This window comes from Oncorhynchus clarkii, chromosome 11 (assembly GCF_045791955.1).
Source record: "Oncorhynchus clarkii lewisi isolate Uvic-CL-2024 chromosome 11, UVic_Ocla_1.0, whole genome shotgun sequence".
In the NCBI taxonomy this organism is placed as follows: domain Eukaryota; kingdom Metazoa; phylum Chordata; class Actinopteri; order Salmoniformes; family Salmonidae; genus Oncorhynchus; species Oncorhynchus clarkii.
Window position 1 is genome coordinate 28513208 of NC_092157.1, and position 15895 is coordinate 28529102.

Sequence of the window (15895 nt, forward strand, 5' to 3'; positions counted from 1 at the left end):
CACTACCTCAATTACCTCAACTAACCGGTACCCCCGCACATTGACTCTGTACCGGTGCCCCATGTATATAGCTTTGCTACTGTTATTTTACTGCTGCTCTTTATTTATTTGTAAATTTTATTTATATTTTGGGGGGTATTTTTCGTAAAACTGCATTGTTTGTTAAAACTTCTTAAGACTAGGGGGCACTATTTTCACGTCCGGATGAAAAGTGTCGGCCTGCTATTCAGGCCCAGAAGCTAGGGTATGCATATGAGTAAATTTGGATAGAAAACACCCTGAAGTTTCATAAACTGTTTGAATGATGTCTGTGAGTATAACAGAACTTATTTGGCAGGCAAAACCCCGAGGACAAACCATCCAGGAAAAAAAAAATTGAGGTCACTCTCTTTTCAATGAGATTTCAATGGAAATCTAGAAATCTAAGGCTGTTGCTTGCAGTTCCTATCACTTCCACTAGATGTCAACAGTTTTTAGAAATTGGTTAATGTTTTTCCGTTGAGAAATGAAGAAGGGCTGTCCAGAACGAGGATCGAGTGAAGTGTACTGTGGTTGAGGCGCGCAACCTGAAATCACGCTCCACTTTGTTTTCCTTCCTTCCTGTTCCGGTATTGAACACAGTTTATTCCGTCTTAAATTTAATCGATTATTTATGTTTAAAAATACCTGAAGTTGGATCAGGAAAGTTGTTTGAAAAGTTTGGATCAAGTTTACAGGTAACTAATTAGATGTGTAGTCATGTGCAGTCATGTTGCAGGAGTTGGAACCGGTGTCTTTTCTGAATCATACGCGCCAAAAAAAACATTTTGGATATATAACGACACAATTTATCAAACGAAAGGACAATTTGTGATGTTTAATGGACATAATGGAGTGCCAACAGAAGAATATCTTCAAAGGTAAGGCATGCATTATATGTTATTTTTGACTTTTGTGTTGTGCCTGGTGGGTTGAATTATGATTTTCATGTGTATGTTTAATGGGGTGCTATCCTTAGATAATAGCATGGTTTGCTGGATTAACCTCTTGAAACTAGGGGGCACTATTTTTGTTTTTGGAAAAATAACGTTCCCAAAGTAAACTGCCTATTTCTCAGGACCAGATGCTAGAATATGCATATAATTCAGCTTACGATAGAAAACACTCTAAAGTTTCCAAAACTGTAAAAATATTGTCTGTGAGTATAACAGAACTGATATTGCAGGCGAAAGCCTGAGAAAAATCCAATCAGGAAGTGACTCTTATTTTAAAACCCTTGTCTTTCTATGCATCCCTATTGCCCATTGAAAGGGATATCTTCCAGATTCCTTTTTCTGTGGCTTCCCTAAAGTGTCTACAGCCTTTAGACGTAGTTTCAGGCCTTTATTTTGAAGAATGAGCGTAAACGTCCACATTGCGTAAGGGGTGAGTTGTTGGCTCTCAGTGTGATTTTTGCTCAAAACAGAGAGGTAGCCATTTTTCCTCCCGGTCCTAGTGAAAAGCCAACTGTCCCGGTTGATATATTATCGAATACATATTTGAAAAACACCTTGAGGATTGATTATACAATTTTGTGACATGTTTCTGTCGATATTATGGATATAATTTGGAATTTTTGTCATTCTCTGTGGAATGGTACTGCTTGACCTACATAAAGCCTTTGATACAGTTAACCACTGTCTCCTAATCTCCAAACTGGAGGCACTGGGGTTGAGCAGTATCCCTCTAGACTGGGAGACTGGGTAAAGTCAGGAAGGGAGCAAGTAGTTGAGGTTAGTGGTTCAGTTGTGGCGTTCCGCAAGGGAGCGTGCTTGGGCCTCTGCTGTTTTTATTCTATATTAACGATATGGATGACTCTACACTTCTAGTGTCTCACAAAAGTAAAACTATGTTGGAGAGCATACTTAGCACAGAGCTTACTAACATTAGCAAATGGCTTGGAGATAATAAGCTATCTCTGCGCTTAGGGAAAACTGAAGCAATTATTTTAGGATCCAGACCTAAATTGAGTAGGCCCTCTGAAATCAGTGTGGAATTAGGGTGCTGACTACTAAAACCTCTGTTAGCTACTTTGGATGTATCCTTGATGGAAGCTTGGGAGGTGTGAGCATGGCCAATAAAGTGCTAGGGAAGGTTAATGCCAGGATAAGTTTTTGGCTAGAAAGTCCAAGATGCTTGATAACGACTCCATGAAAGTGCTAGCTACTGCCATCATTCAATGCCATTTTGACTATTATAGTACTTCCTGGTTTTGGGGCTTATCTAAGCTTATGAAGGGGAAGCTCCAGATTGCCCAGAATAAGCTGATCAGTATAGTATTGAAGGTGAGTCCACATACTCACATAGGCAGGAGCTGCTTTCAGGAACTAAACTGGCTGCTTGTTGAGGCTAGGTTTGGTTTACAGGAGTATTTATGGTCCTGTGCCCAGATATCTGAGTGATTACTTTCCTTGTGTTATGGATGCACACAATCACAGCACCAGATCAGGTGTTGCTGATGTGTAATTATACAGGTTCAGGAGTAATTCTGGGAAAGGTACTTTCTTGTATACTGGAGCCTCAGAATGGAATGAGTTGCCTCTGCCCATAAAAACAACGTCCTCTCTGGGCAGCTTTAAAAAATAATAATAATATGTTTAATGTCTTCTGTGCCCATATTAATGACCCCTATGATGTAACTGGAATGATGAGATAGATGTCCTTCTTCTCTGTTTTTGTTTTATTTTTTCACTGCCATACTGTGTTCGATCTTGTCTAGCCATCTTGTCTCAAGAGGATCACAATAGAAATAAGTCCTAGACTTTATTGTGTGTTATCCTCGATGATTTTATTAATGTGCATGTATGGCTTTTTCAAGTTTTATGTGTGCTTGTTTTTTAAAATGGTCGAACTAATAAACTAAACTAAAAACTACCAACCATATTATCTCCCTAGAAAAGTATATTTGGTTATAGTCACAGCCTTGTATATCCCCCCTTTAAGCTGACATCATGATGGCCCTCAAAGAACTTGTCTGGACTTTATGCAAACTGGAAACCACATATCCTGAGGCTGCATTTATTGGACCTGGGGATTTTAACAAAGCAAATTTGAGAAAAAGGCTGCCGAAGTTCTATCAACACATCGACTGTAGTATTCACGCTGCTAAAACACTCGAACATTGCTACTTCAATTCTAGGATGCCAACAAGGCCCTCCCTGGCCCTCCTTTCGGCAAATCTGACCACAACTCCATTTTGGAAAAATGTACCTTTTAATGACGTCAGACCGAGGCTCTGCATCTGTCCTCGTGCTCCTAGACCTTAGTGCTGCTTGTGATACCATTGATCACCACATTCTTTTGGAGAATCTTTTGGACAAGTTCTGGCCTGGTTTAGATCTTATCTGTCGGAAAGATATCAGTTTGTCTCTGTGAATGGTTTGTCCTCTGACAAATCAACTGTAAATTCCGGTGTTCCTCAAGGTTCCGTTTTAGGACCACTATTGTTTTCACTATATATTTTACCTCTTGGGGATGTCATTCGAAAGCATAATGTTAACTTTCACTGTTATGCAGACGACATACAGCTGTACATTTCAATGAAACATAGTGAAGCCCCAAAATTGCCCTCGCTAGAAGCCTGTGTTTCAGACATAAGGAAGTGGATGGCTGCAAACTTTCTACTTTTGAACTCGGAAAAAACAGAGATGCTTATTCTAGGTCCCAAGAAACAAAGAGATCTTCTGTTGAATCTGACAATTAATCTTGATGGTTGTACAGTCGTCTCAAACAAAACTGTGAAGGACCTCGGTGCTACTCTGCACCCTGATCTCTCTTTTGACGAACATATCAAGACTGTTTCAAGGACAGCTTTTTTCCATCTACGCATTCTATTGCAAAAATCCGAAACTTTCTGTCCAAAAAGAATGCATAAGAATTATTCCATGCTTTTGTTACTTCTAGGTTAGACTACTGCTCTACTTTCCGGCCACCCGGATAAAGCACTAAATAAACTTCAGTTAGTGCTAAATACAGCTGCTAGAATCCTGACTAGAACCAAAACATTTGATCATATTACTCCAGTGCTAGCCTCCCTACTCTGGCTTCCTGTTAAGGCAAGGGCTGATTTCAAGATTTTACTGCTAACCTACAAAGCATTACATGGGCTTGCTCCTACCTATCTTTCCAATTTGGTCCTGCCGTACATACGTACATGTACGCTACGGTCACAAGACGCAGGACTCCTAATTGTCCCTAGAATTTCTAAGCAAACAGCTGGAGGCAGGGCTTTCTCCTATAGAGCTCCATTTTTATGGAATGGTCTGCCTACCCATGTGAGAGACGCAGACTCGGTCTCAACCTTTAAGTCTTTACTGAATACTTATCTCTTCAATAGGTCATATGATTGAGTGTAGTCTGGCCCAGGAGTGTGGAGGAGAACAGAAAGGCTCTGGAGCAACGAACCACCCTTTCTGTCTCTGCCTGGCCGGTTCCCCTCTCTCCACTGTGATTCTCTGCCTCTAACTCTATTACAGGGGCTGAGTCACTGGCTTACTGGTGCTCTTCCATGCCGTTCCTAGGAGGTGTGCGTCGCTTGAGTGGGTTGAGTTGCTGACGTGGTCTTCCTGTCTGGGTTGGCGCCCCCCCAACCCAGACTTTGTGGGCTATACTCTGCCTTTTCTCAGGATGGTAAGTTGGTGGTTGGAGATATCCCTCTAGTGGTGTGGGGGCTGTGCTTTGGCAAAGTGGGTGGGGTTATAGCCTGCCTGTTTGGTCCTGTCCGGGGGTATCATCGGATGTGGCCACAGTGTCTCTTGACCCCTCCTGTCTCAGCCTCCAGTATTTATGCTGCAGTAGTTTATGTGTCGGGAGGCTAGGGTCAGTCTGTTATATCTGATGTATTTCTCCTGTCTTATCCGGTGTCTGGTGCTCTCTCTCAGAGGACCTGAGCCCTTGGACCATGCCTCAGGACTACCTGGCGTGATGACTCCTTACTGTCCCCAGTCCACCTGGCCGTGCTGCTGCTCCAGTCTCAACTGTTCTGCCTGCGGCTATGTAACCCTGACCTGTTCCCCGGACGTGCTACCTGCTGTTTTCAACTCTCTAGAGACAGCAGGAGCGGTAGAGATACTCTCAATAATCGGCTATGAAAAGCCAACTGACATTTACTCCTGAGGTGCTGACTTGTTGCACCCTCGACAACTACTGTGATTATAATTTGACCATGCTGGTAATTTATGAACATTTGAACATCTTGGTCATGTTCTGTTATAATCTCCACCCGGCACAGCCAGAAGAGGACTGGACACCCCTCATAGCCTGGTTCCTCTCTAGGTTTCTTCCTAGGTTTTGGCCTTTCTAGGGAGTATTTCCTAGCCACCGTGCTTCTACACCTGCATTGCCTGCTGTTTGGGGTTTTAGGCTGGGTTTCTGTGCAGCACTTTGATATATCAGCTGATGTAAGAAGGGCTATATAAATACATTTGATTTGCTAATGCGGACAAGGGTAGCTTCCGAGAATAATATTGCTGAATATACTGATACAGTGACTGAGTTTATCAGGAAGTGTATAGCTGTCGTACCTACTGTGGCTATTAAAAAGCATTTCGCTACACTCGCATTAACATCTGTTAACCATGTGTATGTGACAAATAAAATTTGATTTGATTTGATTTGATTTAAAACCTACCCTAACCAGGAACCATGGATCGATGGTAGCATTCGTCAAAACTGAAAACGCGAACCATCGCTTTTAGCCACGGCAGGGAGACTGGGAATATGGCAGAATACAAAACAGTGTAGTTATTCCGTTCGCAAGGCAATCAAACAGGCAAAACGTCAGTATAGAGACAAAGTGGAGTCACAATTCAATGGCTCAGACACAAGAAGTACACTACCGTTCCAAAGTTTGGAGTCACATAGAAATGTCCTTGTTTTCCATGAGAACATACATGAAAATATTTTCAAAATGATTAGGAAATATAGTCAAGACATTGATAAGGTTGTAAAAAATGATTTTTAAATTAAAATAATAATTGTGTCCTTCAAACTTTGCTTTCGTCAAAAAATCTTCCATTTGCAGCAATTACAGCCTTGCAGACCTTTGGCATTCTGGTTGTCAATTTGTTTAGGTAATCTGATGAGATTTCACCCCATGCTTCCTGAAGCACCTGTCACAAGTTTGATTGGCTTGATGGGCACTTCTTATGTACCATAAGATCAAGCTGCTCCTACAACAGCTCAAAAGGGTTGAGATCCAGTGACTGTGCTGGCCACTCCATTATAGACAGAATAGTTTGGAGCTGTGCTTTGGGTCATTGTCCAGTTGTTGAAGGAAATTGGCTACAATTAAGCGCCGTCAGCTGGGTATGGCATTGCTTTGCAAAATGGAGTGATAGCCTTCCTTCTTCAAGATCCCTTTTACCCTGTACAAATCCCCCACTTTACCACTGCCAAAGAACCCACAGACCAGCACATTGCCTCCACCATGCTTGACAGATGGATGAAACTCAAACAGGATGTACCAGTGACGAGAACCTGAACCAGACGGCTGGCCCAGATGGCATTCCTAGCCGCATCCTTAGAGCATGCGCAGACCAGCTGACTGTTGTGTTTACGGACATATTTAATCTCTCCCTATCCCAGTCTGCTGTCCCTACATGCTTCAATATGGCCACCATTGTTCCTGTACCCAAGAAAGCAAAGGTAACTGAACTAAAGTTCTATCGCCCCGTGTCACTCACTTCTGGCATCATGAAGTTCTTTGAGAGACTAGTCAAGGATCATATCACCTCTACCTTACCTGTCATCCTAGACGCATTTGCTTTCCGCCCCAATAGATCCACAGCAATCGCACTGCACACTGCCCTATCCCATCTGGACAAGAGGAATACATATGTAAGAATGCAGTTCATTGACTATAGCTCAGCATTCAACACCATAGTACCCTCCAAGCTCATCATTAAGCTCAAGGTCCTGGGTCTGAACCCCGCCCTGTGCAACTGGGTCCTGGACATCCTGACGGGCCACCAATAGGTGGTGAAGGCAGGAAACAACACCTCCACTTTGCTGATCCGTAACACTGGGGCCCAACAAGGGTGTGTGCTCAACCCACTGCTGTACTCCCTGTTCACCCATGACTTCATTGGCCAAGCATGCCTGCAACTCAATCATCAAGTTGGCAGATAACACAACAGTAGTAGGCCTGATTACCAACAAAGATGAGATAGCCTACAGGGAGGAGGTAAGGGATCTGGACATGTGGTGTCAGGAAAACAATCTGTCACTCAACGTCAACAAAACAAAGGAGATGATCGTGGACTTCAGGAAACAGCAGAGGGAGCACTCCCTTATCCACATCGATGGGACCGCAGTGGAGAAGGAGGAAAGATTCAAGTTCCTCGGCATACAATCCACTGAAAACTGAAATGGTCCACCCACACAGACAGTGTGGTGAAGAAGACACAACAGCGCCTTTTCAACCCCAGGAGGCTGAATACATTTGACTTGGCACCTAAAACCCTGACAAATGTTTACAGATGTACAATTCAGAGCATCCTGTCAGGCTGTATCTGAAGAAAGTTGCTTGGCATGTAAAACCCTCACAAACTTTTACAGATTGAGAGCATCCTGTATCACCGCCTGGTATGTCAGCTGCACCGCACGCAATCGCAAGGCTCTCCAGAGAGTGGTGCGGTCAGCCTAAAGCATCACCGGGGGCAAACTACCTGCCCTCCAGGACACCTAGAGCACTCGATGTCACAAGAAGGTCGAAAAGATCATCAAGGCCAACAACCACCCGAGCCACTGCCTGTTCACCCTGGTATCATCCAGAAGGCTTTTAGAGGCTTTTGCCAATATACATAGACTTGAAATCACTAGTCACTTTAACAATGTTTACATATTTTGCATTTCTCTTCTCATATGTATACAATGTATTTTATAATATTCTACTGTAACATAGTCTATGCTGCTCTGACATTGCTCATTCATATACTTAGTTCCATTCCTTTACTTAGATTTGTGTGTATTGGGTATATGTTGTGAAATTGTTAGATATTACTTGTTAGATATTACTGCACTGTCAGAGCTAGAAACACAAGCATTTCACTAAACACACAATAACCTCTGCTAAACACTTGTATGTGACTGATAAAATGTTATTTTGTTTTGGAGATATGGGATCAGAGAATAAAAATGTTCTATTTCACACCAAGGTTTGGTGGTTATCGAGGGGGGGTGTTGGAAAGATTTTTTGTAATGAAAGAGGATCTGTTGTCATTCAAAATGGATGTGAAAAAACAGACTTGGTGTCGGACTTGTGTCTCCTTGCCTCTGTAACAGACATATTTGGGAAACTAAACCAAATCATGCAGGGATAATACAAAAACATTCTACAGATGAATGACCGAATCAGTGGATTCAGAGGAAATAATAATTATTGGATAGAGTCTTTCAAAAGCGAACCATGTCCCCTTTCCGCGGCTGTGCATGTTTATTGACAGAAAACAGTATCATTAAGTGTCCCACACAACTGATGACTTCTCACCTCTAACGCTCAGAGGAGCAGTTTGGGACATACTTCCCAATTTGTTTGACTGTGATCCTGGCTCAGTTGACATGCCGGTAAGCGAAATTGTGAAGTGGGCACGACAAAGCCTATTCCCCCTCAGGAAACTAAAAAGATTTGGCATGGGTCCTGAGATCCTCAAAAGGTTCTACAGCGGCAACATCAAGAGCATCTTGACCGGTTGCATCACTGCCTGATACGGCAATTGCTTGGCATCCAACCTTTTTTTCGCACTATTGGTTAGAGCCTGTAAGTAAGCATTTCACTGTAACGTCTACACTTGTTGTATTCGGCGCACATGACAAATAAACGTTGATTTGAATCGAACAGCTGATCGAATGCATTCAAATTATGTGCGACTGTCGACCACGCCCCCTGACTTTGAGAAGTTCTGACGTAACATGCATCAAGCACACCGATCTCATTAGTGGTGGTGAGACAAGATACTGTACATTATGTCAGACTAATTAGCAAATTGACTGTCATAGCCCAACATTTAAAGTATGTGATGGTGAGTTGAGAAAACAATCAGAAATACTGTTAATGTTTTTCAATTGACTGTTATAGCCCCAAATAAAAAAGTTAACATTGGCTATTAATTACATAATTGTTTTCACATGGTTGGGGTCACGACAATTTTCCGATATCAAAATGGGGTCGTAAGCCAAAAACGTTTGGGAACCCCTGAGTTAATACAATGTTTTTACTAAAATAATAACAGTGTTATTACACAGGAATAGAGAGCAATATCATTGTTTTCCTAAAGTTTGCATTTGCAAAATATGTCACATGGATTTTTACAATGGTAGAAACTCTCTCCAACCAATGCTTCCAACAATTGTATGCTTTTAAATCCATGACGGGGAGTGTGCAAGTACACACTTCTGGAAAAGAGTGCCTTAAGCACAACTTTGTCATGTACCTTCATGAAGTTGATTATTCCCTCCCTGTTGTCCCTGTTACTGTTTCATTCATTCATTGATTCATTCATTTACTCTGTCATGTACCTTCTTGAGATTGATTATTCCTTCCCTAGAGTGCATGTCATTGTTAATTCATTCATTTATTCTTTAATGAATTAATGAATTTATTCATTCACTCTGTATACCTTCTTGAGGCTGATGATTCCCTCTCTGGTGTCTCTGTCTGTGGCGATGGAGAACGTGGCTGCTCCTTCTGAGTTGATGATGCTGTACTTGATCGCTGCGTTTACGCCAAGGTCCTCATCATTGGCTTTAATCTTCCCTACTGGCTTGCCCACCTGGGCTGATTCAGGGACGTACAACTGGTAATTTTCTGTGGATCATGAACATAACAATACAGATATTGTTTGCATCTCATAGGGAATAGGGTGGCATTTGGGACAAAGGCTAAGAAACAGCTTAGCATCACTAGTTGGTGCCATATTTTGGGTGAATTTTCCAAATGATGATGTATTTTACCTGTGTCACCCTGATTTGACTTCACAGAATGGAATTGTTACTAAATACCTTTTGATATCAAGAGATTGCTTGAATCAACATTTAGAGCTACAATGTGTCTGAGGGCACTTAGAATTTACTTTAACTTGAACTCTAAAAGAGATGTGATTATTAAACTATAATTTTACAGTATTGATGTTCAGTGTTCTTACATATTTATTCAGCCAGCATGGCATTTGATGTGATAGATTTTGAGATCAAATGTCATATCAATATATGATTATTATTACATAGGATAGATAAAACAATATATAAAATCAGGATTCACAATTGGTAAGGTTTTACTCAATGCTATACTCATCTAACTAATGTATGTTGAACATCTGTTAATTATTAAGGATTGGGCTCCTGACAGTCAATTAAAGCTAGTTTAGTTTTAGGAGGAGTGTATTTCGATTCTTTAATAGATATATGAGAAATCTCCATTTGTAATTGGCCTGCTAAAAATACTCTCAAATTGACATTGTGCCAGTCACGTGACATATCTGAGAAGCACTGCTGTTTATTAAACAAAGGAATTAGTATTTAGCAGAAATAGTCAGTCGATTTCTTAGATACTGTAAAGCCATTTTTAAAATCACTTTCCAAGTGATATGGAGTAACTGTGCAACGTTCTGTAAATGGTGTGAAACGTTGCTGATATAAATTCTATGAATAAAACTGATGTGATTCCTTATTCCACATGTCAGAGAGGTATCTTTGTTCTTTCTCTCTGAACACGCTACAACGTTTGACTGCTGAAGGCAACCCTGGTGTCTATACAGTACTCACTTTGCGGGAACTTGGGTGGGTTGTCGTTGACGTCGGTGAGGGTGATGTTGATGGTGGTGGATCCAGAGAGTCCTCCAACCGATCCTGCCATGTCTTTGGCTTGAATGACTACAGCATAGTGTTCCCTCGCCTCCCGGTCCATGTTGGCTAAGGCAGTCCTGATGACTCCTGGACAGGGGGAGAAGAATATAAATGATAGAAGAGTACCAATGTTACTACACACTTAAAAATAAAGGTGCAAGTTGGAAACAAATACGTTTCTTCAGAACGATTCCATAGGGGAACCATTTTAGGCTCTCTGAAGAACCATAAATGGGATGGTTCTTTGAATAACCACACAAAAATCCCAAACCAGAAATATTTCAGCCCTTGAGGATCTGAATTGAATAGCCTTGCTGTAGGTTTTTAACCCATTCAAATTAATTTTAGAGTTAGCAGTACTACACATGACTGTGTTTCCTGGTGATGGAGACATGGTTGTTGTATTCTTTGAGCCTTCACCAAGTGAGGTCCTAGGTGAATATGTTGTCATTAAAATGTAATTATTTAAGACAATATAAGACCCGTGTGGTTCAGTTGGTAGATGATGGAGTTTCCATCACCAGAGTTGTGGGATTGATTCCCACGGTGGACCAGTATGAACATGTATGCACTCACTACTGTCATATGTTCTAGTGTCTACCAAATTACAACATATTTTTTTACATGTTTCATAAGGCCTTCTTTCGAGGGTCTAGTTTTACCCTAATACAGTAAGCTGAAACTCATAGTTTACAGGCCTCATCAGGCCTGCAAGTCACATGATTCTGGCTTGTAAAGTGATGTGTCATTTCTATTGGAATCCAGACAGAATGGGGATTTCCATCATTTTGAATTTGTATTCACCCGCAACCTGTATTCAGAATGACTGTCAGGGTTGGGAAGACTTAGATATGAGACTACCTTAACCCATTCACATCCTTGTACTATACGGTGCCTTCAGAAAGTATTCAGACCCTAACACTTTTTCCACATTTTCTTAAGTTCCAGCCTTCTAAAATGTGTTCAATAAAACATCCTCAGCAATCTACACACAATACCCATAATGACAAAGCAAAATAAATGGAAATACCTTACTTACACTAGTATTCAGACCCTTTGCTATGAGACTCGAAATTGAGCTCAGGTCCATCCTGTTTCCATTGATCGTCCTTGAGATGTTTGTAAAATTTGATTGGAGTCCACCTGTGGTAAATTCAATTGATTGGACATGATTTGGAAAGTCACACACCTGCCTACATAACGCCCTACAGTTGATAGTGCATGTCAGAGCAAAAACCAAGCCATGAGGTTGAAGAAATTGTCTGTAGAGCTCAAAGACAGGTTGTGTCGAGACACAGATCTGGAGAAGAGTACCAAAACATATCTGCAGCATTGAAGGTCCCCAAGAACACAGTGGCCTCCATCATTCTTAAACGGAAGAAGTTTGGAACCACCAAGATTCTTCATAGAGCTGGCCACCTGGCCAAACTGAGCAATTGGAGGAGAAGGGCCTTGGCCAGGGAGGTCACCAAGAACCCGATGGTCACTCTGACAGAGCTCCAGAGTCTCTCAGTGGAGTTTGGAAACCTTCCAGAAGGACAACCACCTCTGCAGCACTCCACCAATCAGGCTTTTGTGGTAGATTGGCCAGACAGAAGCCACCCCTCAGTAAAAGGCACATGACAGCCCGTTTGGAGTTTGCCAAAAAGCAGCTAAAGACTCTCAGACCATGAGAAACAAGATTATTTGGTCCGATGAAACCAAGATTGAACTCTTTGGCCTTAATGCCAAGCATCACGTCTGGAGGAAGCCTGGCATTATCCCAACGATGAAGCATGGTGGTGGCTGTGCAACAACGCTCCTCATCCAACCTGCCAAAGCTTGAGGGGATCTGCAGAGAAGAATGAAACTCCACAAATACAGGTATACAAAGCTTTTAATGTCATACCCAAGAAGACTCGAGGCTGTAATTGCTGCCAAAGGTGCTTCAACAAAAGTCAAGGTCTGAATACTCATGTGATATTTCAGTTTTTTAATCTAAAATCCTGCTTTTACTTTGTCATTATGGGGTATTGTGTGTTTATTGATGAGGGAAAAAATGAATTAATCTATTTTAGGATAAGGCTGTAGCATAACATAGAGTGGAAAAAGTCAAAGGGTCTGAATTCTTTCCGAAGGCACTATATTTAGTACAATATCAAAATGCGCCATTGAACAAATTCGGTTTTGGTGTGAATTAAATTTGGTCCCAGAAGAGTACAAGTGTCTAGACAGGCCACATTCACATTTTAAGATTGACACAGAAAGTATGATAGATAATAACAATCAAAGTTGGGATTTTGAGAAAATGTTCAAATATCATTAAAATAATTTCAACGTATGTATTTTGAAATACATTTCAGAATTAAATAGTTGAACGTCATATAGCATTGTTATTTGACTTGTTCTATGCTCAAATATGCCAAATGTATGATTCATCTGGTTGTTGTTTTTGAAGTGTTTAGTACTACATGTGTAAAAACACACCACAGACACACGCGGGTGTGTGTTGATTTCTGTGATATGTGTGTACACACACGTGTGCTTGTGGGAGAGAAAGATGGAGAATGCAGTAGCTGGCCTCACTTGCCATTGACATATTAGATTTGCTTATGCTGTACACAAATCAAATCATATTTTATTGACCACATACACATATTTAGTAGATGTTATTGCGGGTGTAGGGAAATGCTGTAGTAGTATCTAACAATTCACAACAATACAGACAAATCTAATAGTAAAATAATGGATTTAAGAAATGTTTATATATAAGGACTAGCATTGTCGGAGTAGCAATGACTAACATACAGTAGAATACAGGATATACATATGAAATGAATAAAGCGGTATGTAAACATTATTAAAGTGACTTGTGTTCCATTATTAAAACTTCTTGATCCTACTTGAGACGCAGATGTCTCAACTAGGCACCTGGAAATGCAAATGCGCTACGCTAAATGCTAAATGTACTCGTTAAAACTCAAACGTTCATCAAAATACACATGCAGGGTATAGAATTAAAGCTACACTCGTTGTGAATCTAGCCAACAAGTCAGATTTTTAAAATGCTTTTCGGCGAAAGCATGAGAAGCTATTATCTGATAGCATGCAACACCCCAAAATGCCTGAATGCGACGTAAACAAAAGATTTAGCGTAGCCGGCGATACACAAACGCAGAAATAAAATATAAAACATTCATTACCTTTGACGAGCTTCTTTCTTGGCACTCCTATATGCCCCATAAACATCACTATTGGGTATTTTTTTCGATTAAATCGGTCCATATATACCCAAAATAGCGATCTATGGAAGCTGTGTAATTCAGAAAAAAACATTGTTTTAAAACGCAGCGTCATTTTTTAAAATTAAAAAAGTCGACGATAAACTTTCACAAAACACTTCGAAATACTTTTGTAATCCAACTTTAGGTATTAGTAAACGTTTATAATCTATCAAAATGATTACAGGGCGATGTGTATTCAATAGCTCCTCGTCTTCAAATCAATGGCCGACAATGTGCACTTCAAAACATACTGGCGGAGACCGGAAGAAATGGAATCCAGTTAGTTGGATTTACCAACAAAAAACTCCCCGGATAATGATGACAATGGCGACATCGTGTGGAATCTGTAGGAATTGCATGCAGGTCCATAATTAATTTTGTGCCCTTTTAACAATCCATGAAAGTGACGCATGGATATTATTTTTAGCTTTCAGTGAGCAGTTTTTCTTGCGCTTTTCGATGAAACACACGATCTGTTATAGTCACAGCCGTGATTTAACCAGTTTTAGAAACTTCAGAGTGTTTTCTATCCACACATACTAATCATATGCATATACTATATTTCTGGCATGAGTAGCAGGACGCTGAAAAGTTGCACGATTTTTAACAGAATGTTCGAAAAAGGAAGGGGTAGGCTTAATAGGTTTTAAAGTGGCCAGTGATTCCAAGTCTATGAATATAGGGCAGCAGCCTCTAAGGTGCAGGATTACATAACCGGGTGGAAGCCGGCTAGTTATGGCCTCGAGATAGAAGCTTTTTTTCAGTCTCTCGGTCCCAGCTTTTAATGCACCTGTACTGACATTGCCTTTTAGATGATAACGGGATGAACAGGCCGTGGCTCGGGTGGTTGATGTCTTTGATGATCTTTTTGTCCTTCCTGTGACATCGGGTGCTGTAGGTGTCCCGAGGACAGGTAGTTTGCCTCCGGTGATGCGTTGGGCAGACCGCACCACTCTTTGGCAAGCCCTGTGGTTTCAGAAGGTGCAGTTGCCATACCAGGCAATGATACAGCCCAACAGGATACTCTCAATTGTGCATCTGTAAAAGTTTTAGTGGTCAAGACACATTTCTTCAATCTCCTGAGAATGAAGAGGCACTGTTGCACATTCTCCTCCACACTGTCTGTGTGGGTAGACCATTTCCGATCATCATTGATGTGTACACCGAGGAACTTGAAGCTTTCCACCTTCTCCACTGCGGTCCTGTCGATGTGGATAGGGGCATGCTCCCTATGCTGTTTCCTGAAGTCCACGATCAGTTGATTTGTTTTGTTGATGTTTTTTCCTGGCACCACTCAAACAGGGCCCTCACCTCCCCTCTGTAGTCTCGTCATTGTTGGTAATCAGTCTCCAAACTTGATGAGGCGTGAGTGGCCACACAGTCATGGGTGAACAGGAATTGGGCTCAGCATGCACCCTTGTGGGGCCCATGTGTTGAGGATAAGCAAATTAGAGGTGTTGTTTCCTACCTTCGCCACCTGGGGGCAGCCCTTCAGGAAGTCCAGGACCCAGTTGCACAGGGCTAACGTTCCGACCCAGGGCCCCAGGCTTAATAATGAGCTTTGAGTGTACTATGGTGTTGAATGCTGAGCTATGTATGGGTGTGTTACAGTCCCTGATGTCTCTCTGGATGGAGCTCCTAGCCTTGAGCTTGTCCAATTTTTGTCCAGGGACAGAACATTAGCGAGTAATATACTTGGAAACGGTGGATGGTGTACACGCCTAGAAGTCCACTCCGAACACCTCTTCTTCACCGGCGGCTCTTGGATCAGC

The 15895-nt window shown here is 41.5% G+C and overlaps 1 protein-coding gene across 3 annotated transcripts in view; it reads right to left on the reverse strand.

The window, feature by feature from the left end:
- Window positions 1-15895, reverse strand: part of LOC139420429 (cadherin-18-like) — a 409544-nt gene that overhangs the window by 60437 nt on the left and 333212 nt on the right. For all 3 annotated transcript variants that reach the window (XM_071170551.1, XM_071170553.1, XM_071170554.1), the window contains 2 exons: window positions 10780-10947; window positions 9636-9823 (listed from right to left, as the gene is read on the reverse strand). In XM_071170551.1, the coding sequence (XP_071026652.1) occupies window positions 9636-9823; window positions 10780-10947 (356 nt within the window). The remainder of the gene's footprint in view (window positions 1-9635; window positions 9824-10779; window positions 10948-15895) is intronic.